The following is a 25,990-nucleotide window of genomic DNA, read 5'->3' on the forward strand; positions in this document are numbered from 1 at the left end:
GACGCTCCGGGAAGAAAGAACCTAGGAGGGAGGGTGTGCCAAGCACTCAGGTGCGGAGAGAGCTTCCTTACCCTGAGGCTTGAGGGCCAGAGAGATCAAGACAATCCATTGGTCCGCTGAGCCAACCTACCCAGCGGGCTTGTTAAAGAGTTAAGGGCTGAGAAACAGGGGCCCCTCCAGATGGTCCAGCCTCTCCCTCCCGGATAAAAGGTCACCGCAGGACCGGGGAGACGCGGCGCACACCTAGCGAGGGCGCCCCAAGCTCTCCTCTGCCTCCGCCCCTCAACGTCCCTCCCCGGGGGCCCCACTCACCGGTCGTGGAGCCCCCGAGGCCGCCCAGCACGGGAAGCAAAAGCAGAAGGAGCGTCTGGCGTCCCATGGCCGCGAGGGGACAGCGCAGGGACCCGGGCGCGCGGCGCGCTGCGCGTTGATGCCGCGGGCGGGCGGAGCGCCCCGGGCGCCCAGGAGGCTTTAACTCGCGCTCCCGCCCCTCAAGGGGAACGCCGGCGGCTGTGGGCGGGGTGTGCGGGGAGTTGGCGCCTCCAGATCTCCGAGAAGGGCAGCGGGGACGCAGTGGGGCTGCATACTGAGCCAGGGCGCCTCGCATGCGTCTCCCCCGGAGGTGCTCGGTGACTGTGAGTGCCTGGCACCCTCGCGCCCCTCCTGCAGCAGGACAGCAGACGCTCAGATGATTCAAGGTCCTTGTCACACTTAAGGTAGGGATGGTCGACCATACTTAAGGCTTTTCAAACTTTGGTTTTTAAAAATTAAGTATAGTTGATTTACAATATTGTGTTGATTTCTGCGGTACAGAAAAGTGGTTCAGTTACATATACGTTTTTATATTCTTTTCCATTACGGTTTATCAGAGGATACTGAATATAGTTCTCTGCGCTACACAGTAGGACCTTGTTGTTTGTGCATTTTATATATAATAGTTTGCATCTGCTAACTCCAAACTCCCACTCCATCGTGCCCCAACCCCGCTCCCCCTTAGCAACCATAAGTCTGTTCTCCCTGTGAGCCTGTTTGTTTCCCAGATATCATTTGTGTGATATTTTAGATTCCACATGTAAGTGATATCATATGGTATTTGCCTTTTTCTTTCTTATTTCATTTAGTGTGATAATCTCCAGTTCCATCCATGTTGCTGCAAATTTTACTGAACCAAACTCGGGTCTGCTTGCCCCAGGGCAGTAAAGGCAATCTACTAATTTCAAACACCTGGTGGTGGTAAAGGCCCTTAGAGCCTTTATTACAGGGCCAAGCAAGCCGTCCAGGGCAGCTAGTGCTTAAAAGATCCAAACTCCCAAAGGCGTTCAGGGAAAGGGTTTTAAAGACAGTGAGGGAGGCGGGTTGTAGGGTGTGTTATCAGCTCCTGGACGTTCTTCTAATTGGCTAATTGTAAGGTAATCAGGAGTCAACATCACTAACCTGGGTGCAACTGATCTGGCATCTGCTTGCTTATGGGAAACATATGAATAGTTAATTTTTCCCACCTGGTGGCCCTTTTAGTATCTGCAAAACAACTCAGAGGACATGGCTCAGAATAGTCTCTCTAGCCCTTGAGAAACTAAAGGTCCTTGATTTTGTTTAATGCTTAAACTACTATTATTTTGTCTTGCTTCATTGTTTCCCTTTGTTTCTGAATGTTTTCACTTCTTTGATTAAATTTATTCTTTGAATGAAGGTTTTTTTTGCAGACAAAAAGCAGGCTGAGGACATGAGAGTGGGGGTAGTTGGTCTGGGAAGGCCCCATAGGGTCCTGCTGGGTTGTGCAAATGTCATTATTTTGTTCTTTTTTATGGCTGAATCATATTCCATCATATATATGTACCTCATTTCCTTTATCCATTCATCTGTTGAACGTTTAGGTTGTTTCCATGTCTTGGGTATTGTGAATAGTGCTACTATGAACATAGGAGTACATATATCTTTTTGAATTGTAGTCGTATCTGGATATATGCCCAGGAACGACTGAGCGACTTCACTTTCACTTTTCACTTTCATGCATTGGAGAAGGAAATGGCAACCCACTCCAGTGTTCTTGCCTGGAGAATCCCAGGGACGGGGGAGCCTGGTGGGCTGCTGTCTATGGGGTCGCAAAGAGTCGGACATGACTGACACGACTTAGCAGCAGCAGCAGCAGGATTGTTGAATCATATGACAACTCTAGTTTTTTGAGGAACTTCCATACTGTTTGCCATAAATGGCTGCATCAACTTACATTCCCACCAATAGTGTAGGAGGGTAACCTTTTCTCCACACCCTCTCCAGCATTTGTTATTTGTGGACTTTTTTTTTTTTTTAAGATTTATTTTTTTTATTTTTGGTGGTGCTGGGTCTTCGTTGCTGCTTGCGGGCTTTCTCTATTTGTGGAAATCGCAGGCCACTCTCCATTTGTGGTGTGCGGGCTTCTCACTGCAGTGACTTCTCTTGTTGCAGACCTCGGGCTCTAGGGTGCGTGGGCTCAGTGGTTGCGGCTCCCGGGCTCTAGAGCACAGGCTCACTAATTGTGGCACACGGTCGCACAGTTGCTCCATGGCATGTGGGATCTTCCCAGAGCAGGGATCAAACCCATGACCCTTGCATTGGCAGGCAGATTCTCAACCACTGGACCACCAGGGAAGCCCTATTTGTGTACTTTTTAATGATAGCCATCCAGACTTGTGTGAAGTGGTACCTTTTTGTAGTTCTTTTTTTGAAATTCAAACTATCTTTTTTAACACTTTAAAAATACATTTCACATTTATTACTCATGCTACGTGAATGATTTTGGAATTGTATTTCTTGCCAAGGTATATGTTGTGAATAGCCAAATGGAAAATATATCTGAAAAGGGGAGCTTTCACACAAACTGACTGTCCAAGTGATTGCTGAAATAAACTTGAGGAATCAAATGAGTAATAAAAAACATAGTGTGTTCATTGTGTTAAAAAACACTGTAACAATAAGAAAGATAACAAAAAACCTATAGTATCTGTGTATCAAACAAGATGGCATTGGGGCTGTGGGGCTCCCATACAGGGCTGGGAAGGTGGCCCCCTCTTCTTGGGAAACAGGCCTGACTTTCTTGGAACCGATCTTGGACCCTGGGTGACATGTCAGCCTCTAGGACTTAGAAGGCTCTGAGCTAAAGCAGGAGAAGGCAATGGCACCCCGCTCCAGTGCTCTTGCCTGGAAAATCCCATGGATGGAGGAGCCTGGAAGGCTGTAGTCCATGGGGTCACTGAGGGTCAGACACGACTGAGTGACTTCACTTTCACTTTTCACTTTCATGCATTGGAGAAGGAAATGGCAACCCACTCCAGTGTTCTTGCCTGGAGAATCCCAAGGATGGGGGAGCCTGGTGGGCTGCCGTTTATGGGGTCGCACAGAGTCGGACACGACTGAAGTGACTTAGCAGTAGCAGAGCTAAAGCATCTAGGCCTAGTTGGGCAGTAGTCAGGCCTCATAAGACCCCAGGAAGGGCAAGAGGCTAAGAAGGATGAGCTTGTATATGTCAGAGGAGCGGGATGACTCAAGCAGACTCTGCATCCTTCATCCAGTTACTGCCCCTGCATTCTTAGGGTGTCAGGCGGATCTGGCCTCTGGCTCTGTTCAAGCAGCCACTTTGCCTCTCAGAACAATCAATAAAGCAAATGCTTGCCACCATGCTGGTGGGAGTGGGAACAAGAGGGTCTTGGTAGATACACACTGATAGATGAGCAAGACTGTGAACAAGTTCCTGGGGGTTTACAGGATCAGGAGCACCTCCCTGGGAGCCCAGTCAAGAGAGAAGAGTTTATCACAGGGTGTCATCATTGTAGTTTCGCTTTGCATGTCTCTAATAATTAGCAGTGTTGAGCATCTTTTCATGTGCCTGTTGGCCATCTGTATGTCTTCTTGGGAGGAATGTCTATTTAGTTCTGCCCATTTTCAATCAGGCTATTTGGTTTTTGTTATTGTTGAGTTGTATGAGCCATTTGTATATTTTGGAAATTAAGCCCTTGTCAGTCTATTGTTTGCAAATATTTACTCCCAGTCCTGTAGGTTGTCTTTTCATTTTGCTTATGGTTTCCTTTGCTATGCAAAAGCTTTTAAGTTTGATTAGATTCCATTTATTTTAACTTTTATTTCTATTGCCTTGGAAGACTGACCTAAGAAAACATTGGTATAATTTATGTCAGAGAATGTTTTGCCTTTGTTCTCTAAGAGTTTTATAATGTCATGTCTTATGTTTAAATCTTTAAGGCATTTTGAGTTTATTTTTGTGTATGTGTTCTCACTTCATTGATTTCCATTGACTGTCCAACTTTCCCAGCACCCCTTGCTAAAAAGACTTTTTCCCATTGTGTATTCTTGCCGCCTTTGTTGAGGATTAATTGACCATAGGTGTGTGGGTTTATTTCTGGCCTCTCTGTTCCATTCATTCATGTGTCTATTTTTGTGCCAGTATTACACTGTTTTGATTACTGTAGCTTTTTACTATTGTCTGAAGTCTGGGAGGATTACGCCTGCTGCATTATTCTTTCCCCTCAGGATTGCTTTGGCCATTCTGGGTCTTTTGTGGTTCCATATAAATTTTAGGATTATTTGTTCTAGTTCTGTGAAAATGTCATGGGTAATTTGATAGGGATCACATTAGGTCTGTAGATTGCTTCAGGTAGTATGACCATTTTAACAATAGTCTTCCAAATCCAGGAGCATGAAATATCTTTCCATTTCTTTGAATCATCTTTGATTGCCTTTACTCATGTTTTATAGTTCTCAACATATTAGAACTTTCACCTCCTAAGGTTTTTTGTGGGGAGAGGGAGAGTGGGTTGGTATGATTTTTATGTGTCCACAAAACACCTGGAAACCGCCTAAATAAGCCGACTCTGCTCCTGCAGGTCCAGGGAGGAGCCTGAGAATCTAACAGACTCTTAGGTGATGCGTTTGTCGGTTGCCCTCACACCTCACTTTGAAAAAGCAAGGGTTTGAGGGCCACAAACGGAGGGCAACACTATGACTGCAAACCTCTGGGCTCCTGCCTGCATGGACCCCTTGCTGCCTCCTGTCTTCCCACTTGGGCAGTGAGGCCTTCTTGACCCAGGTCTGTAATGACAGCTGAGACAGCCGTCCTCTTTAGCTGGCTATCAGCACGCTGTTAATACTGAGTAGCAGCACAAAAGTCCTGAAAAACACTCTTCCCCTTTTAGCCTCTGTCACAGCCGGGAGGAAATGCTTTAAGAAACAGTTGGGGGACTTCCCTTGTGGTCCAGTGATTAAGACTTCGCCTTTCAAGGCAGAGGGTGAGGGTTCAACCCTCCACAGGGACCTAAGATCCCACATGCCTCAGGGCCAAAAAAATCAAAAGATAAAACAGAAGCAATATTGTAACAGATTCAACAAAGACTTTAAAAATGGTCCGCATCCAAAGAAGTTGGATGTAGACGTGTATCAAACGTAATGAATCTGAATCAGAGTCGCACATAATCCCTGTAGGGTGGTAGACTTAAAGGACTGGAAGAATTCAGAGGTCATTTTACCCAAATGCTGCCATTTAGGATTGAGATGGTGGATAAAAATGAGACTGTGTGACACATGCCAGGGAGGCTCAGACTGCCCTCCTACCCCCTTCCTCAGCTCAGCTGTGACATTCCTTCTTTCCAGTCTACCAGGAGAAGTAAGTGTCAGATTCTTGGAGAGAACACGATGAGGTTTGAATTTAGATGGAAACTGGCAGGGAACATTTATAGTGTCTGCAAATGAAAGGCAGCAATAAAACACCAGGAAAAAAAATAGAAAATCGAATTGCAAAGTGCTTTCTTAGGTTTTATTTGCAACACAGTCCTCCAACAGCTTTCTTTTAAATCATACCTCCTCTTCATTTTCGCTGCTGGTCCCATCAAACCACACTTTGAAGATATCGGAACGCCATATGCTATGGAACTTTAAAGTCATCGTAGGCTCTGATTACATAAGCCAATTAAAAGGACCCTTCTGCTTTTAACAAAAATCTAAGATGTATCGATTTCTGCTGAAATGTTCCTGCTTTGGAACCAGATTATTTGAGATGCTTAATAATGTTCGGTGACACAGAAGTATAAGAATATAGACCAGTTTTCCTCACTGGTCCTCAAAGAGGCATTGAAGCTAGTGGTAAGGTACTTGGGATGGGGGTATGAAAGACCTGGGTTCCAGTCTCAGCTAAACAAGACCTTATGCACACAGAAATAGCACCTTTATTGATGGTATGGGTTAAGAACTGATGCTCGGATATAGCCAACATCAGCTCTTAACCCATGCCCTCTGAGGATGCCACAGACACAGGTGATAGAAATAAGTGATTTAAAATAGGTTCCTCTTTATCTTTGGACTTCCCTGGTGGCTCAACTATAAAGAATCCCCCTGCCAATGCAGGAGATGATGCAGAGATCAATCCCTGGGTTGGGAAGATCCCCTGGAGAAAAAAATGGCAACCCACTCCAGCATTCTTGCCTGGGAAATCCCATGAACAGAGAAGCCTGGTGGGCTACAGTCCATATGGGTCATGGCAGAGTCAGACACGACTTAGCCACTAAGCAGGTTATCTTTAAATCGTTATATTTTCTCTATCAAATATTTTCATGCAAGTCCTATATGACAAGCATGAAAATTCACACCTTCACTGAATTCATTTAACAAATTCTCAAACACCTCCTCTGTTCCGAGCACTATTCAAGTCCTGAGGATACATCAGGGAACAAAAGCAATAAGGTTTACATTCCAGAAATGATTCAGAGGGGCAGTGGTATGTGTAGTTGACCCCAAAGCAGAACAACAGGCCTAATGATGAAAGCAATCTATCTTGTGCTCTGTCTTCTAAACTCAACACGTAGGTTGAGAAAAGCATTCTCCCTGGAGGCATTTGCCAAACCTGCAAAGGGAGGGGAAACAGGTGGTCTCGGGGGCAGAGGGACAGATCAGAGTCCTGGGAGCCTGACGCAGCTGAATTGTGGGGAGCCGAGTGCTGGAGAGTAGGGCTCCACACAGAAAAAGTTTCTGCAGAGGGGTTCACTGGCTGAATTCTAAGCTGGCCCTGTACACAGTGAGATTCTGTGGGTCCATATGAAGAAAGACCACTGAAGAGTTAGTTATAACCTGAACAACTCCTGACCTTGAAAGGGTTCAAGACATTGGAGCAGTTGTTGAACACCTGGAACATTCTGTAGATGCCTACAAGGCCACTAGCCCTTAAGTAAAGACTACTCATAAAATTATTAAAGACACCCTCTCACCCAAAGAGGTTTTTAGGTACCAAAGAGGTAAAGTATTTCCCTGTACCTATCAATATTTTCTATAACATATATTAAAACAGAATTTTAAACATGATTAATTCAGACAGAACAGTAAATTGATTACATATTAACATAAATGACATATTTTTATGAAAAATAATCACACTTCCCAAACTACAAACAAAATTAGGACAGTGGCAGGATTTTACATTTTTGCAAATCTTTTTAATGAGACTGATAGAAGACAGCTATATTTTCATATGTGGTTTTGCATTCAATCTGTTATGATATGTTGTTTTGGTTGCTGTATAAGACGAAAATCTGGCCTCACAATGATATGTGTTGGCCACAGAAATATTTCACAAGCCTTTTCAGATCATTGCAAATATTATTCTTTGATACTGTTATGGGTTCAATAGTGTTTCCCCCCAAAAAGGAAGTCCTAACTCCCAGGATTTCAGAATGTTGACCTTACGTGGAAATAGGTTCTCTACAGATTTCATCAAGTTCAGACGAGGGCATTAGAGTGGTTCCTAATACATTATGACTGGTGTGCTGATAAGAGGAAATTTCAGACACGGACATACAAAAAAACAACAACAACAAAACACTGTGAAGCGGAAAAGACACAGGGAGAAGGTTATGAGAAGGTGGAGACAGAGACGGGAATTAGGCTGCCACAAGCCGAGAACCATCTGGGGCCACGAGAGGCTAGGAGAGGCAGGGAAGAATTCTTCCTCTGGAGCAGCAGTACCAGCCTTGTTGGCAGCAGGGACCGGTTTCACGGAAGGCAATTTTTCCACGTACTGGGATTGCAGGGAATGGTTTTCAGATGATTCAAGCACATCACATTCATTGTGTACTTTGTTCCGTTGTTACTGCATCAGCTCCACCTCAGATCATCAGGCATTAGATCCTGAAGGTTGAGGACCACTCATGGAGCCTTCAGAGAGCTCGTGCCTGCTTAACTTCAGACTTCTGGCTTCCACAATATGACACAATACATTTATGTTCTTCTAAGCCATCTAGTTTGTGGGTTATGTCAGCTCTATGAATAGATACCAGTTAGTATCTATTGGTAATATATATATACCAACACTTAAGAAATTTCTTAAAGGTTAGCTGTAATGTGAAACCTGAAACCACATCAACGAGCATTTTATACTGTCCTTATTAAAATCTACCGGCCTGTTTTATACTGTGGGTAGATTTTCTAGCCATGCAAAACTGTAACTTCATACTTCGCTCATTTGAAAAATATTGGTTCATTAAGTTACACTGATATTCCAAATGTTGACACCTTCCACTGCACAATATTTTGAAAATTGAACTTGTTAAAATAATTTCTGATGACATTTGTAGTGATGTTAACTGTTGGGAAGCTGTCAAGCTCATGATGATGGATTCAAGTTTTTGAAAATTCTAATTTTCCCTTGAAAGCTCAAATTCTATCACTGGGAAAAAAACTGTCATTTTCCTTAAAGTGACACATACTCACTCTGTTTTTTGAGAAACATGTGTGCCAGGCACACAAATCTGAATAACCAGATGTCTATCAGTCATTCTTTCCAGTAAAAATGATATTCTGTGAAAAGAGTGGCTAGGTATGCTTGCAACTGCACAAGCTTTTTTCCTCCTCAAATCTTGACATTCAGGAGAAGGGCTTAGGCAAACTTCCCATGTATGTTGTGTGCTGTGCTGTCCTGATGTAGTAGCAGTGTTAAAAAGCCATACACTTCAGGGTTAAAATTTAATAAAGTTAATAATTTTTACTACATCATTAAATACATTCTTAAGTGAAACAGGTATATTTTAACACATTATTGACTGGGGGTTATCTGTAGAAACTAATGCCTGTGGCTGGCAATTTGCTATGTAACCAAATATTGAACTGTCTCCAATTAATAATGTTCAGACTAACAGAAGTAGAAGATATTAAGAAGAGGTGGCAAGAATACACAGAAGAACTGTACAAAAAAGATCTTCACGACCCAGATAATCACGATGGTGTGATCACTGACCTAGAGCCAGACATCCTGGAATGTGAAGTGGGCCTTAGAAAGCATCAACACGAACAAAGCTAGTGGAGGTGATGAAATTCCAGTTGAGCTATTTCAAGTCCTGAAAGATGATGCTGTGAAGGTGCTGCACTCAATATGCCAGCAAATTTGGAAAACTCAGCAGTGGCCACACGACTGGAAAAGGTCAGTTTTCATTCCAATCCCAAAGAAAGGCAATGCCAAAGAATGCTCAAACTACCACACAATTACACTCATCTCACAAGCTAGTAAAGTAATGCTCAAAATTCCCCAAGCCAGGCTTCAGCAATACGTGAACCGTGACCTTCCAGATGTTCAAGCTGGTTTTAGAAAAGGCAGAGGAACCAGAGATCAAATTGCCAACATCTACTGGATCATGGAAAAAGCAAGAGAGTTCCAGAAGAACATCTATTTCTGCTTTATTGACTATGCCAAAGCCTTTGACTGTGTGGATCACAACAAACTGTGGGAAATTCTGAAAGGGATGGGAATACCAGAACACCTGACCTGCCTCTTGAGAAACCTATATGCAGGTCAGGAAGCAACAATTAGAACTGGACATAGAACAACAGACTGGGTCCAAATAGGAAAAGGAGTACATCCAGGCTGTATATTGTCACCCTGCTTATTTAACTTCTATGCAGAGTACATCATGAGAAACACTGGGCTGGAAGAAGCACAAGCTGGAATCAAGATTGCCAGGAGAAATATCAATAACCTCAGACATACAGATGACACCACCCTTATGGCAGAAAGTGAAGAGGAACTAAAAAGCATATTGATGAAAGTGAAAGAGAGTGAAAAAGTTGGCTTAAAGCTCAACATTCAGAAAACGAAGATCATGGCATCTGGTCCCATCACTTCATGGGAAATAGATGGGGAAACAGTGGAAACAGCAGCAGACTTTAGTTTTGGGGGCTCCAAAATCACTGCAGATGGTGATTGCAGCCATGAAATGAAAAGATGCTTACTCCTGAGAAGGAAAGTTATGACCAACCTAGATAGCATATTGAAAAGCAGAGACATTACTTTGCCAACAAAGGTCCATCTAGAGTGACTTTACTTTCACTTTTCACTTCTATGCATTGGATAAGGAAATGGCAACCCACTCCAGTATTCTTGCCTGGAGAATCCCAGGGACAGAGGAGCCTAGTGGGCTGCTGTCTATGGGGTCGCACAGAGTTGGACACAACTGAAGTGACTTAGCAGCAGCAGCAGCAGTCAAGGCTATGGTTTTTCCAGTGGTCATGTATGGATGTGAGAGTTGGATTGTGAAGAAAGCTGAGCGCCGAAGAATTGATGCTTTTGAACTGTGGTGCTGGAGAAGACTCCTGAGAGTCCCTTCAACTGCAAGGAGATCCAACCAGTCCATTCTAAAGGAGATCAGTCCTGGGTGTTCTTTGGAAGGAATGATGCTAAAGCTGAAACTCCAGTACTCTGGCCACCTCATGCGAAGAGTTGACTCATTGGAAAAGACTCTGATGCTGGGAGGGATTGGGGGCAGGAGAAGAAGGGGACGACAGAGGATGAGATGGCTGGATGACATCACTGATTCGATGGACATGAGTTTGGGTAAACTCCGGGAGTTGGTGATGGACAGGGATGCCTGGTGTGCTGGGATTCATGGGGTTGCAAAGAGTCAGACACAACTGAGAGACTAAAGTGAACTGAACAAAAGACGTATTAATATGTCTCTGGTCAATCAGTTGTTAAAACTCAAAGCATGTAGTGGTGAAAGGTAAAATGATCATTAGTTCAGGTTGGTGCTACCACCCTGATGCATACTAAGGAATCAGTAGTTTTACCCACCATTAGTCTTTTGCCTTTTTTTTTTTTTTTTAACCATCAATGCAAATGTCCGCACACCAAAAAGGTGCATTGTACTTTGGTTTCATTTTGGAAACAGTTTTGACCTTGGAGACGTATAAACTATACTTTTAGATTATAGAGATTTTTGCTTTGTTTTTGTGTTTTGACCTTGTGGACTTGCACCAAGTGTTAGGCAGGATATGAAGCATCTGGAACTCTCATCCTTTGCTGGTGAGGATGTAAAATAGAACAACCAGCTTAGGAAAACAGACTGTTTCCTGTGAAATTAAACATCGACTTAAAAAATGACTCAGCAATCCCTCTTCCAGATGTTAAACCAAGAGAAAGGATGTGTCCATAAAAAGACTTTCGCATTAATACACATTAATTTTGTAGCTGCTTTATTCACTCTGGCCCTCAAATGTAACCCAGATGTTCATCAAAACATGAGTAGTTCAGCAATGTGTGGGGTATAGCCAAACAACAGAATACTATTCAATGATAAAAAAAAAAAAAAAGACAACTACCAATATGTCCAGTAACATGGATGCATCTCAGAAACATTGTGTTAAGCAAAGTAGACAAACCCAAAAGGGTACATATTATATGATTCCATGTATATGATGGTCTAGGACAGACAAAACTAAGCTATAGTTTTAGAATCAGACTACTGGTTGCCTGAGACTGGTGAGATTAATTGAAAAAATATACAAGGAAACTTTTGGAGTTGATGGAAATATTTTATATCTTACATGAGATAGTGATTGCACAGCTATATTGATTTGCTGAAACTCATTTAACTGTCCACTTAAAACAAAGGCATTTTATTGTAAACTATACTTGAGGTGCAAAAAAAGCAAAATGGCTGTCTGGGGAGGCCTTACAAACAGCTGTGAAAAGAAGAGAAGCGAAAAGCAAAGGAGAAAAGGAAAGATATAAACATCTGAATGCAGAGTTCCAAAGAATAGCAAGAAGAGATAAGAAAGCTTTCTTCAGCAATCAATGCAAAGAAATAGAGGAAAACAACAGAATGGGAAAGACTAGGGATCTCTTCAAGAAAATCAGAGATACCAAAGGAGCATTTCATGCAAAGATGGGCTCGAAAAAGGACAGAAATGGTATGGACCTAACAGAAGCAGAAGATATTAAGTTGAGGTGGCAAGAATACACAGAAGAACTGTACAAAAAAGATTTTCACGACCCAGATAATCACGATGGTGTGATCACTGACCTAGAGCCAGACATCCTGGAATGTGAAGTCAAGTGGGCCTTAGAAAGCATCACTACGAACAAAGCTAGTGGAGGTGATGGAATTCCAGTTGAGCTATTCCAAATCCTGAAAGATGATGCTGTGAAAGTGCTGCACTCAATATGCCAGCAAATTTGGAAAACTCAGCAGTGGCCACACAACTGGAAAAGGTCAGTTTTCATTCCAATCCCAAAGAAAGGCAATGCCAAAGAATGCTCAAACTACCACACAATTGCACTCATCTCACACGCTAGTAAAGTAATGCTCAAAATTCTCCAAGCCAGGCTTCAGCAATACGTGAACCGTGACCTTCCTGATGTTCAAGCTGGTTTTAGAAAAGGCAGAGGAACCAGAGATCAAATTGCCAACATCTGCTGGATCATGGAAAAAGCAAGAGAGTTCCAGAAAAACATCTATTTCTGCTTTATTGACTAACTGTGTGGATCACAATAAACTGTGGAAAATTCTGAAAGAGATGGGAATACCAGAACACCTGATCTGCCTCTTGAGAAATCTGTATGCAGGTCAGGAAGCAACAGTTAGAACTGGACATGGAACAACAGACTGGTTCCATATAGGAAAAGGAGTTCGTCAAGGCTGTATATTGTCACCCTGTTTATTTAACTTATATGCAGAGTACATCATGAGAAACGCTGGACTGGAAGAAATACAAGCTGGAATCAAGATTGCCGGGAGAAATATCAATAACCTCAGATATGCAGATGACACCACCCTTATGGCAGAAAGTGAAGAGGAACTCAAAAGCCTCTTGATGAAAGTGAAAGTGGAGAGTGAAAAAGTTGGCTTAAAGCTCAACATTCAGAAAACGAAGATCATGGCATCCGGTCCCACCACTTCATGGGAAATAGATGGGGAAACAGTGTCAGACTTTATTTTTCTGGGCTCCAAAAGCACTGCAGATGGTGACTGCAGCCATGAAATTAAAAGACGCTTACTCCTTGGAAGGAAAATTATGACCAACCTAGATAGCATATTCAAAAGCAGAGACATTACTTTGCCAACAAAGGTTCATCTAGTCAAGGCTATGGTTTTTCCTGTGGTCATGTATGGATGTGAGAGTTGGACTGTGAAGAAGGCTGAGCACCGAAGAATTGATGCTTTTGAACTGTGGTGTTGGAGAAGACTCTTGAGAGTTGCTTAGACTGCAAGGAGATCCAACCAGTACATTCTGAAGGAGATCAGCCCTGGGATTTCTTTGGAAGGAATGATGCTAAAGCTGAAACTCCAGTACTTTGGCCACCTCATGCGAAGAGTTGACTCTGGAAAAGACTCTGATGCTAGGAGGGATTGGGGGCAGAAGGAGAAGGGGACGACAGAGGATGAGATGGCTGGATGGCATCACTGACTCGATGGACGTGAGTCTGAGTGAACTCCGGGAGCTGGTGATGGACAGGGAGGCCTGGCGTGCTGCGATTCATGGGGTCGCAAAGAGTTGGACACGACTGAGCGACTGATCTGATCTGATCTGATACTTGAGATGGTTTTTTGTTTTTTAAAGGATTAGGCTCGGTTGACTTTTTTTTTTAACTTGAATCCTAGCTCACCTTTAAAGGATAAATAATTTGAAAACTACTGAGACAATCTGTAACAAAAATTACACATCAGAGAAAAATATGGAAACAGTGCCAATTTGTCTTATGGGATTAGCATAATTAGCGTATTATGAAGAATTTTTAATTCTTCATAATAGACAAGCATTACACATGAAAATGAAGGTAAAAGTCTGCAAAAATTAAGTAGTAATATAATTAAATGAAATTATGTCAAGTAGTTTAAAGGAACATAATACTAAATAGCTAGTAGGGTTTATTCTAGTAATGCAAAGTTGATTCACCATTAGGAAGTTTATTAATTAACTTAAATACTAAAGGATTAATACTATATTATCCATATAATGTAAATATATGCTCAAAAGCTCAATGGAATTCAGCAGCCATTCATAAGTTTTTACAAGTATAAGTAAAATAGGAACAGAGAAATCTTCACAAGGAGTATAGGACTAAATGAAAACAACAGCCAGCATCATAATAAACAACGAAATGCTAATGCTCTACTTCCATGATTATTCTGCATTGTCTTAGAAATCCTAGCTAATGCAGGAAGATAAAATAAGCAGTGTAATAAAATGTATTAGAAAATAAAGAAAATATTTGCTACATTCCTAAAACTTAATAAATATTAAGTTATGCTGAAACTAATGAGAGACTTTCCTAGTGGTCCGGGGGTTAAGATTCTGCACTTCCAGTGCCAGAGGTACAGGTTCAATCTCCGGTCAGGGAACCAAGACCCCACGTGAGCCCCCACACACAAAAAGGAAAGTAATCAGAGAATATGCTAATATGCCTGTAAGCAATGTAACAGTTGGTATCTTCTCTCTATGCTACCAAATAAAGCAGTCGAAGTGGAAAAGCAAAAAAAGCAAAGGATATATACTAAAAAAGGATATATACTCAAAGTACAGCATATATACTAAAGCTATAAAAACATATTGACTTTTATTAATATTAAGTATATAAGATATAGTATATTTCTATTAATGAAGTATATATATATATACATATCTTGAGATATGAAGACCTTAATTGCATAAACATTTCTTTGATTACATGATAAGCAATATACTCAAAATATTGAAAGACTTTCTTTGGCAGTTTTTACGGGGTCATGCTACCATTGCTTCTGATGTTATTTCGCACTCTTTCTTTTTATACTTCTGTACCCTAATACCCTTGAGGTTCAAGGCAAGAACCTTGTCTTAATAATCTTTGAGCTCCAGTATCTAACACATCTTTGATATATGATAAAGAATCAGTGATTGTGAGTGAGTGAGTGAGTGAGTGAACGTGTGAGTGAATGACTTCTAAACAGAGGAGCCAACTGTTCTGTTCCCGTTGAGGGCACTTGTAATAGCCCAGGTGCTCCAGAAGCTGGTGTACAAATGTGTAACTGACCTTTGGTGTGGCCCAAGGCACATCTTGCAATCTCCTAGTGGGGCTTCCTGATCAATTGTGATGGTTAATTTTGTGTGTCTACTTGACTGCTTCAGAGATGTCCTGATAGCTGAGAAATCATTATTTCCAGGTGTGTCCCTGAGAGTGTTTCCAGAAGCGAAGAGATTAGCATCTGAATGAGTAGACTGAGTAAAGAAGATCCACCATCTCCCATGTGGGTGAGCATCCACAGTCCATTGAGGGACCCCACAGAACAAAAAAGCAGAGGAAACATGCATAAGCATACTCTCCTTGAACAGGAATGTCCATCTTCTCCTGCCCTCCAGGATCAGAAGCCTTGGACTCGGACAGTTACACCAGCAGGCCTCCAGTTCTCAGGCCTTCTTACTTGGACTGAATTATATCACTGACTTTCCTGGTTCTCCAGCTTGTAAATGGCATCTCATACCATATCTGAACCCCCATAATCATGTGAGCCAATTCCCATAATAAACTTTTTCTTACAGATCTAAATTCGTGGAGGAGGGTATGGCAACTCACCCCAGTATTCTTACCTGAGAATCCCATGGAAAGACCTGACAGGCTACACTCCATAGGGTCACCAAGTCAGACATGACTGAAGTGGCTTAGCACGCGCACATAGATCTAAATGCATCCTTTTGGCTCTGTTTCTCTAGTAGTAATAGTTTAGTCATTAACTCATGTTCAACTCTTGCGATCCTACAGGCTGTAGCCTGCCAGGCTCCTCTGTCCATGGGATTCTCCAGGTAAGAATACTGAAGTGGGTTGCCATTTCCTTTGCCAGGAGATCTTCCTAACCCAGGAATCGAACCCAGGTCTCCTGCATTGCAGGCAGATTCTTTACCGACTGAGCTATGAAGGAAGGTACCTGTTTTTCTGAAGAACCCTAATATAGCTATGTCATGAAATGAATGCCCTTCTGAATTGGAACTCTATGTAAAACCAAAATCTAGACTTTAGCCCCTGGGCCTCTAGAATTCTAGTAGATAATTTTTTTGCATGTTCAGGATTCTGCCTAGAAAAAATTTTGTATTTGTTCTTATATATATATATATATATATATATATATATATATATGCTAACAAGACATTTGCATTTCTGGTCATATCCCAAAATTTCAACTCATATAAACAAAACAAGAGAGAAGAATCCATGTAACATAATTTGCAATGCTGGACACTTAGAGTTGGAATCTATGCAGAAAAACTGAAAGTATTTTCATTCTGGAAGTTTATATTTTCACTGATTTTCTGAAACTCAGTGTCTAGTGAAACTGAACCAATATCTTAGTAACCAGTGTCTTGCATATAAGGATGTGTGCTAAGTCGCTTCAGTCATGTCCAGCTCTTTGCAACCCTATGGACTGTAGCCTCTCAGGCTCCTCTGTGCATGGGCTTCTCCAGGCAAGAATACTGGAGTGGGTTGCTATTTGTGCATACAGGATATACACAACAAATGTTAAATTGGGTTAAACTTCTGCTGATGATCTGCTGTTGAGGTTTTTTTTTTCCCCCCTTAATCCTGAGTTTTTAATTAATGCCTAAACTTTCTGATCATATCTGGAAAATAAGTGTGGTAAAAACTAAAAAATACTTTATGACTTCAGTTGATTTGAAACAAATCATTACTCATTAAAAGTCTCATGACTATCATCAGTAATAAATCTGCACGCACTCTCAGCTCGTTTTGATTTAAAGGGAAAATAATGTTAAGGTGCACCACCCTTCTCCCCATTCAGTAGATGCTTCCATAATTTTAAGGAGCACCCAGCACTGGAGATTCAAAATAATTTAAGATAACATGCCCTACGGTTTTCCATCCCTGTGACTGCAGTTTGGTGTGATACGTGTGATGGGGGATACGTGGATGTTCTGTAAAAACAAAGAGGAGGAGACAGAGATGGGGCTGGGAGAGGCATGATCTGGCCGGCTTCACAGAAAGCATGACACTGAGCAGATTTCTCAAAGATGTTATGCAGATTAAGAACCTTCCAGGCAGGCAATAGAAAAACACAAAGGCCTGGAAGCATGTTCTGAGAAATTGCTGCCTCTGCAGAATGGCTGGAGTGAGGGTTCTCACCGGGTGATGGACAGCCATGAAGCTAGGCAAATGGGCAGATCCCAGGGTATGAAGTGCCATGGGCTAGAGCAAGGAAAGTTCCGGGGAACCTTTGGGACAGTTTGTAGTAGTTGTTCATTTGCTAAGTCGTGTTCTACTCTTTGGCACCCCATGGACCCTAGGCTTTCCTGCCCTTCACTATCTCCCTGAGTTTGCTCAAACTCACATTCATTCAGTGATGCCATCCACCATCTCATCCTCTGTCGTCCCCTTCTCCTCCTGCCTTCAATCTTTCCCAGCATCAGGGTCTTTTCCAATGAGTCAGCTCTTCGCATCAGGTGGCCAAAGTATTGGAACTTCAGCTTCAGCATCAGTCTTTGCGATGAATATTCAGGGTTGATTTCCTTTAGGATGGACTGGTTGGATCTCCTTGCAGTTCAAGGGACTCTCAAGAGTCTTCTCCAACACCACAGTTCAAAAGCATCAATTATTTGGTGCTCAGCCTTCTTTATAGTCCAACCCTCACATCTGTCCTTGCCTGCTGGAAAAACCATAGCTTTGACTGTATGGATCTTTGTCAGCAAAGTAATGTCTCTGATTTTTAATATGCTGTCTAGGTTTGTCATAAATTTTCTTTTGTAGTAGGGGAGAGGCCTAAACTGTTCAAAAGAACAGTGTAATAATATTCAAGGTATAGTTCTAGTGGAATTTCTTTCTGTATGTGACTTGTAAAGTGGACCTGCAGAAAATTTTCAGTCCAAAAGACAAAAAGTAAACATGTTATGGAAATGTCATTATAGTAAATTTGTAGCCTTCTGGGAGGACTGCTCGGAACCTCCTCAAGACTTCCTGGGAGCGGTGATTTAGAGACAACACCTTGGCCATCTTTTCCATAGCATCTTGGGGAGGAAGAAGGAAGGAGAGAATTAGGGCTGCAGCTTGGTTGAGACTGGGCCATTCGAGGTGATAAGCTGGCATTCTAAAGCTAGTTCTAAGTAGGAGTACATTGGCTTCCCTGATAGCTCAGTTGGTAAAGAATCCACCTGCAATGCAGGAGACCCCTGGTTCGATTTCTGGGTTGGGAAGATCCCCTGGAGAAGGGATAGGCTACCCATTCCAGTGTTCTTGGGCTTCCCTTGTGGCTCAGCTGATAAGAAATCCACCTGCAATGAGGGAGACCTGTGTTCGATCCCTGGGTTGGGAAGATCCCCTGGAGAAGGGAAAAGCCACCCACTCCAGTATTCTGGAGAATTCCATGGACTGTATAGTCCATGGGGTCCCAAAGAATCAGACATGACTGAGCGACTTTCACTTCAAGTAAGAGTACAAAGATTCCAACTAAGGCCAGGCTGAGAGCATTAAGAGGGGACCCAGCTGGAGTTGCGCTAGGAGTTCTGATTAGATGGGGTCAGTGGTCCAGCAGTTGAAGACAAAAGAACCCACACATGCTGCAGGCTTCCCTTCACTGGCCCCAGGAGAAGCATGGAGCCACCATAAGCAGAATCTGCCAGGAAAGAAATGGTCTGGAGGCCAGAATCGGCAACCACATATATTTCAAAACCCACTGGCCACAGATTTTTTTTTTAATATTTTTTTCATTGTGGTGAAAGTCACATAATACAAAACATACTGTTTTAACTATATTCTACTATGCAGTTCAGTGGGGCCATAGACTGTTTAATAACATCAATGTTCATAATTAGGACCTCGAAATATTTTGAGTTATGAAAGATATTTTGAAATATTGTGAGATGGTATAGAACAGGAGTGAGAAGGCCTGACTATTACTGTAAAGCAAAACTGGGTTGAGTTTTTGCCACTCGGTGTCTGGGCCCCTTCCCAGGAGCACCTGAATCTCCTTGTGGAGAATTACCTCCTCCCTGTTGTGTCTTGGTGGGAGCCCAGTCCCCACCTCCTACCAGTGCCCAAGGACAGATTATTTTTTGGTCCTCCCCAGCCTGGCAGAAAGTGGGCACCTAGCTTGGCTGATTCATCTCCCCTAGGACTTGAAATTTGGAGCCAGAAATACTCTTGACCTTGAGGGAAGGCAGTCAGCCTTTGTCCATTACATGAAATAATGATGCACCCACACAAGTTCCTTCATCCTTAGTTTGTTCAGCATTTTTGTCGTGAAAAGGACTTAGATTCTGTGAAGTGCCTCTTCTGCACCTATCAATATGAACATGTGATTCTGATCCTTTATTCCGTTCACATTGCAGAAGGAAATTGCAACCCACTCCAGTATTCTTCCCTGGGAAATCCCATGGACAGAGGAGCCTGGCGGTCTACCATCCATGGGGTTGCAAGAGTCTGACACAGCTTAGCAACTAAACCACCACCACCACTGCCATTCTATTAATATGGTGCATTATGTTGATCTACTTTTCAGATGTTAAACCAATTTTGGGGTCAGTCTCAGCCTATTAATAGTGATGCTATGGACTAGACATGCCTGGGGCACTCACCTGGGCTGTGTGACTGGCAGCCCCCATGGACAGTTCCCAGACCACAGCCAAAGTGTGGCTGGACCAGCCCTCGTGGATTTTATTATGATTGCAGGAAGCACCTCAAAACAACCACCAGAGAGAGAACTTTGAAAAAACAAGGCTTATTTCTCACAGGTCCCAGAGGCACTGTGAGGTCTCGATAGAGAGAGCAAGTGTGGACCTGGGGTTCTGCCTTTATTGAGGTTGGCAGTGGGGGGGCCTCATGTTTTGAGGCTTCATTCTTTATTGGTGAATTTTAAATGTATGAGGAGGAATTAAAGTGCAGGAATGGAAAAGTAGTCAAGTGGTCAGTTATTTAAGTCACTGAGTGCTTTCTAAAAAGGGGAGCTGCATGGGTGGGGTGGCCTGGTCTCTGTGTGGTTATGTATTTGGCAATGTGTTTTGTTGAGATACCATCCTTCCAAGTGGATGCCTGACAATCAAAAAGCTTAATGTCAGGCTCTCAGAGTACCAAAAATAATACTAATAGTAAGAGTTTCCAGTACAACCAACCGTGCATTCCTGGAATAAATTCATCCCACTTGGTCATAAATATAAATTTGTATTAAAGAAATATAGTGTGGTTAATGGACTGTACCCCCTCCATTGACTAATGAGAACATGAGTGTGTAGTCAGCATAGTGTGTGTGTGTGTGTGTATATGTGTGTGTATATATATATATATGATCTAATAAATACTGTGACTTATGAATGCTGAGTGCTGACAGAAGTTGGAAAATGTGCAATTAATAATAAATAATAATAATAAAATGATATGGTAAATTGCGATGACGCATAATGCTTTAAAAATTGATACTAAAATGATTTATTTGGTGGTGTGTGTGTGCATGCTCCGTCATGTCTAACTCTGTGACCCCATGGTCTATAGCCTACCAGGCTCCTCTGTCCATGGGATTTCCCAGGCAAGGATACTGAAGTGGGTTGCCATTTCCTTCTCCAAGGGATCTTCTGGACCCAGGGATCGAACCTGAGGTCTCTGGCATTTCCTGCATTGGCAAGTGGGTTTTTTATCAGCTGATTTGGTGTTAGGTGCATTTTATTTTCTAACTTTGGAATTTGCTAATTTATATATGTTTAAGCACAGTGAATCTCCATCAGTGAGTTGATTCACCAACACCTTACCCTTTGGCAGGCTGGGTATCAGAGAATTGTATGGGTATCTGTGTATGTATCAACAGCTAAAAGGAAGAAATGATGAATGATGACATGCCAGGCGATATCATCCTGAAAAGATTTAAAAAGAGGTGAAATTTAAGCAGCAATTTGAAAGGAGAAAGAAGGCTGCTACAGAGGACCATTTATGCAGCAAGCCCAATCTGTGTTAATTTTCATAGCTGTTGATTTGGCAATGTGGCAAACTAAATTACTTTGGAAGAATCCATCTGTTTGAGTATAAATACCAGAGCATCACCTTTTCCAAGCCTCCCTTGCTGGTGTCCATCTGGGCCATCTGATGAACAGATTGCTAATGTACTCTGGTGTGACACGAGACGTTTTAGAAGCTGTGATCCTTGTCCCATTCTAAGTGACAACCCGCTTCTACACCAGTGATTTGAACCATGTTTCTAGCGGAGTCTTCCATTCTGTGGAGCTATTTGATTGCACTTCTTGCCCAAATTTGTATCACTTAATGCTTTCCATTTAACATGTACTTTCCATTTCTAACGAGCCTCTAAAATGTTGTTGTCACTGGTCAAAATGAGTCATCCTGACTGCTTTTGCTGTTTCTCCAAAGAGTGTACCCCAGGGACTCAGGGTAGAGACCTTAAAGGGAAAGAGCAAGAAAAAAATAGCACAGCCATTATTGGTATGTCACTTACCGTTATTATTCTTCATCTTCAAAAGTGTAGTGGCAAAGGTCAGCATAGAATCATCACCAACAGGGACCACCAGCAGTACAGATAAAGACTGCAGAGCTGCAGCCTCTGGTTTGGGGTCAGTCTGTTCACACATTAAGTTTCTAACAAGAAAAATAGCAGTTAGTAACTTTCTTCTGCACTGTACTAACCTTTGCCCAGCTTGTTCAATCAGGTGCTCGCCAGGCTGTTATCCCACCTCCGGTACCTGCTTTCTCTGGCATCTCTGTCCCGCCTCCTTACGCCCACGGGCCCCTCCGCATCCCTACCGCACACCCTTCTCAGCGGGTTTGCACTGTGATCAAAGTGCTGGGCAGCTGTTCATGTTTCTGCAGCAGGTTACTCCCTGGCAAGCTTGCAAGCACTCTTGCATTCCTGTACTCCTGATGAGAGATGGATCTTGATTTACTCAGCAGTTTTCTTTCTCTGCTGCTTTTCACCCAGTCCTGCAAGATCGTGGCTCAGGGAAAGATACAGTTATCAGACTTTGTTAGTTTTATTAGCTGTCCGATTTTGGAAAGTGTGACTTCATACTTCATTTACCAGATGTTTTTTCTTCCTCCCATCCAGTCCTTTCTTTTCTTTTTTCCTTTCTTTCTTTTTGTTTTTGGAGGAGTGGAATGAAGAATCTCATTCCTTGCCTCAGATCTACTGGAAAGAAATGTACATAATAAGAAGGTCCCAGATGATATGTCTATTCCTTAAAGCAGCGGTCCCCAACCTTTTTGGCACCAGAGACAGGTTTAATGGAGGACAATTTTTCCACAGACCAGGGTGGGGTGGGGGGGTTGTCTCGGGATGACTCAAGTGCATTACATTTATTGACACTTTATTTCTATTATTATGACATGAACCCACCTCAGATCATCAGGCATTAGATCCCAGAGGTTGGAGACCCCTGCCTTAAAGCACGCCCTGGGACACTGCCCCCAGCCATGGATACCTGCTGGCATATTATACTTACCTTGTCTGTTGAGTGTCTCTAGCAAGAAGGTGGGATGGGGGATGCAGGATCCAGAAATGGAGGCTTAACCTGACATCTTCTCAGATCCGTTTGTTGTCGGTTTTCAAGAGTGTCTTTAGACGTTTGTAACAGTATGGTTTTTGATTTATAGAATGCCGAAGTTTAAAAAGATCTGTAAGAGGCCCGATTTACACTGATTGTATAAATGAACACGTAGGCTAAGAAGCTTAATAAGTTTCATAGAACAAATTTATTGTAAATTTCTTTGATGCAAATTTCTTGCATCAGGGCAAGAAAAGAATGTCTAGACTGCTGTTCTCTGTCTGCGTTTCACTGTAGCAGTAATTTTTGTGGTTGTTCTGTAAACAAATACTAATCTTCAGATATAACCAGGGCAAACCTAAACCAGAACCAAATCAAAACAACAAAAACTGGCCGTTGTTTTCAATAACCTGACTTCTGTGGGGGCTGAGGGAACCCACCCCATAAAGAGGCAGCCAGTGAGGGAGGGTGAGGAGGCTGGCAAAAAAGAACAGGTTTGTTTCTGCTGGGGTTCCGTTAGCAGACAAAAATAGAGAACTTTACTAAAAAAAAACTTAGGGAGTTCCGCGCAGGCGGCTGCCACCGGCACGCCAAATCGTGGCCGAGAGTAGCCACCCCACGTCCGAGGTCAGGGGCAGAAGCCGGGAGGACCCCATGCCCGAAGGGCAGCGGGCAAGAGGAGTTACCCCACGTCCGAGGTCAGGGGCAGCGGCCGAGAGTGCCAGACTGCGACGGCGCAGGAACGGCCGAGAGGAGCTACCCCGCGTCTGAGGTCAGCGGGGGGTGGCCGAGAGGAGTTACCCCGTGTCCGAGGTCAGGGGCGACAGCAGGAGGAGCTACCCCATGCTCCTAAGCCCGAGGCCAAGGGCGGCGGCGGGGAGGAGCAGCCCCACGCCCGAGGCCAGGGGCGGTGGCCGGGAGGACCAACCCCACGTCCAGGGAGCCGTGGCTGTGCGGGCGCAGGAGGGCCTAGAGGAGCTATCCCACGTTGAAGGTCAGGAAGGGTGGCGGTGAGGAGATACCCCTCGTCCAAGCTAAGGAGCACCGGCTGCACTTTACTGGAGCAGCCATGAAGAGATACCCCACGCCCAAGGTAAGAGAAACCCAAGTAAGATGGTAGGTGTTGCAAGAGGGCGTCAGAGGGCAAACACACTGAAACCATACTCACAGAAAACGAGTCAATCTAATCACACTAGGACCACAGCCTTGTCTAACTCAATGAAACTAAGCCATGCCCGTGGGGCAACCCAAGACAGGCGGGTCATGGTGGAGAGATTTGACAGAATGTGGTCCACTGGAGAAGGGAATGGCAAACCACTTCAGTATTCTTGCCTTGAGAACCCCATGAACAGTATGAAAAGGCAAAATGATAGGATACTGAAAGAGAAACTCCCCAGGTCAGTAAGTGCCCAATATGCTACTGGAGATCAGTGGAGAAATAACTCCAGAAAGAATGAAGGGATGCAGCCAAAGCAAAAAGAATACTCAGCTGTGGATGTGACTGATGATAGAAGCAAGGTCCGATGCTGTAAAGAGCAATATTGCATAGGAACCTGGAATGTCAGGTCCATGAATCAAGGCAAATTGGAAGTGGTCAGACAAGAGATGGCAAGAGTGAACGTCGACATTCTAGGAATCAGCGAACTAAAATGCACTGGAATGGGTGAATTTAACTCAGATGACCATTGTATCTACTACTGCGGGCAGGAATCCCTCAGAAGAAATGGAGTGGCCATCATGGTCAACAAAAGAGTCTGAAATGCAGTATTTAGATGCAATCTCAAAAACGACAGAATGATCTCTGTGCATTTCCAAGGCAAACCATTCAATATCACAGTAATCCAAGTCTATGCCCCAACCAGTAATGCTGAAGAAGGTGAAGTTGAACGGTTCTATGAAGACCTACAAGACCTTTTAGAACTAACACTCAAAAAAAATGTCCTTTTCATTATAGGGGACTGGAATGCAAAAGTAGGAAGTCAAGAAACACCTGGAGTAACAGTCAAATTTGGCCTTGGAATACAGAATGAAGCAGGGCAAAGACTAATAGAGTTTTGCCAAGAAAATGCACTGGTCATAACAAACACCCTCTTCCAACAACACAAGAGAAGACTCTACACATGGACATCACCAGATGGTCAACACCGAAATCAGATTGATTATATTCTTTGCAGCCAAAGATGGAGAAGCTCTATACAGTCAGCAAAAACAAGACCAGGAGCTGACTGTGGCTCAGACCATGAACTCCTTATTGCCAAATTCAGACTTATATTGAAGAAAGTAGGGAAAACCACTAGACCATTCAGGTATGACCTAAATCAAATCCCTTATGATTATACAGTGGAAGTGAGAAATAGATTTAAAGGCCTGATCTGATAGATAGAGTGCCTGATGAACTATGGAATGAGGTTCGTGACATTGTACAGAAGACAGGGATCAAGACCATTCCCATGGAAAAGAAATGCAAAAAAGCAAAATGACTGTCTGGGGAGGCCTTACAAATAGCTGTGAAAAGAAGAGAAGCGAAAAGCAAAGGAGAAAAGGAAAGATATAAACATCTGAATGCAGAGTTCCAAAGAATAGCAAGAAGAGATAAGAAAGCTTTCTTCAGCGATCAATGCAAAGAAATAGAGGAAAACAACAGAATGGGAAAGACTAGGGATCTCTTCAAGAAAATCAGAGATACCAAAGGAGCATTTCATGCAAAGATGAGCTCAATAAAGGACGGAAATGGTATGGACCTAACAGAAGCAGAAGATATTAAGAAGAGGTGGCAAGAATACACAGAAGAACTGTACAAAAAAGATCTTCACGACCCAGATAATCACGGTGGTGTGATCACTGACCTAGAGCCAGACATCCTGGAATGTGAAGTCAAGTGGGCCTTAGAAAGCATCACTACGAACAAAGCTAGTGGAGGTGATGGAATTCCAGTTGAGCTATTCCAAATCCTGAAAGATGATGCTGTGAAGGTGCTGCACTCAATATGCCAGCAAATTTGGAAAACTCAGCAGTGGCCACACAACTGGAAAAGGTCAGTTTTCATTCCAATCCCAAAGAAAGGCAATGCCAAAGAATGCTCAAACTACCACACAATTGCACTCATCTCACACGCTAGTAAAGTAATGCTCAAAATTCTCCAAGCCAGGCTTCAGCAATATGTGAACCGTGACCTTCCTGATGTTCAAGCTGGTTTTAGAAAAGGCAGAAGAACCAGAGATCAAATTGC

General features: G+C 43.0%; 1 protein-coding gene and 1 long non-coding RNA gene across 4 annotated transcripts in view; one reads left to right on the plus strand and one right to left on the minus strand.

Moving 5' to 3' along the window:
* The window catches only part of LOC147343667 (low-density lipoprotein receptor-related protein 2-like), a 41,364-nt gene extending 40,817 nt beyond the window's left edge, over positions 1-547 (minus strand). The window contains exon 1 of one of the 2 annotated variants that reach the window (XM_086379686.1): positions 313-547. In XM_086379686.1, coding sequence (XP_086235812.1) covers positions 313-379 — 67 coding nt within the window. In that variant the 5' untranslated portion in view covers positions 380-547. The remainder of the gene's footprint in view (positions 1-312) is intronic. The other variant, XM_086379687.1, reaches the window with a different exon arrangement.
* On the plus strand, positions 438-20,174 carry LOC147343668 (uncharacterized). 2 transcript variants are annotated; one of them, XR_015155971.1, is made up of 3 exons: positions 489-716; positions 15,444-15,531; positions 19,612-19,750. It is a non-coding gene; the product is annotated as an uncharacterized LOC147343668 (long non-coding RNA). The 2 variants fall into 2 exon arrangements; XR_015155970.1 differs by lacking the exon at positions 15,444-15,531 and having other exon boundaries at positions 438-716; positions 19,612-20,174.
* The last annotated feature ends 5,816 nt before the right edge of the window (positions 20,175-25,990 follow it).

Source organism: Bos grunniens, chromosome 27, assembly GCF_055505025.1.
Source record: "Bos grunniens cultivar Pamir isolate PY7600 chromosome 27, Bosgru_T2T1.0, whole genome shotgun sequence".
Lineage (NCBI taxonomy): Eukaryota > Metazoa > Chordata > Mammalia > Artiodactyla > Bovidae > Bos > Bos grunniens.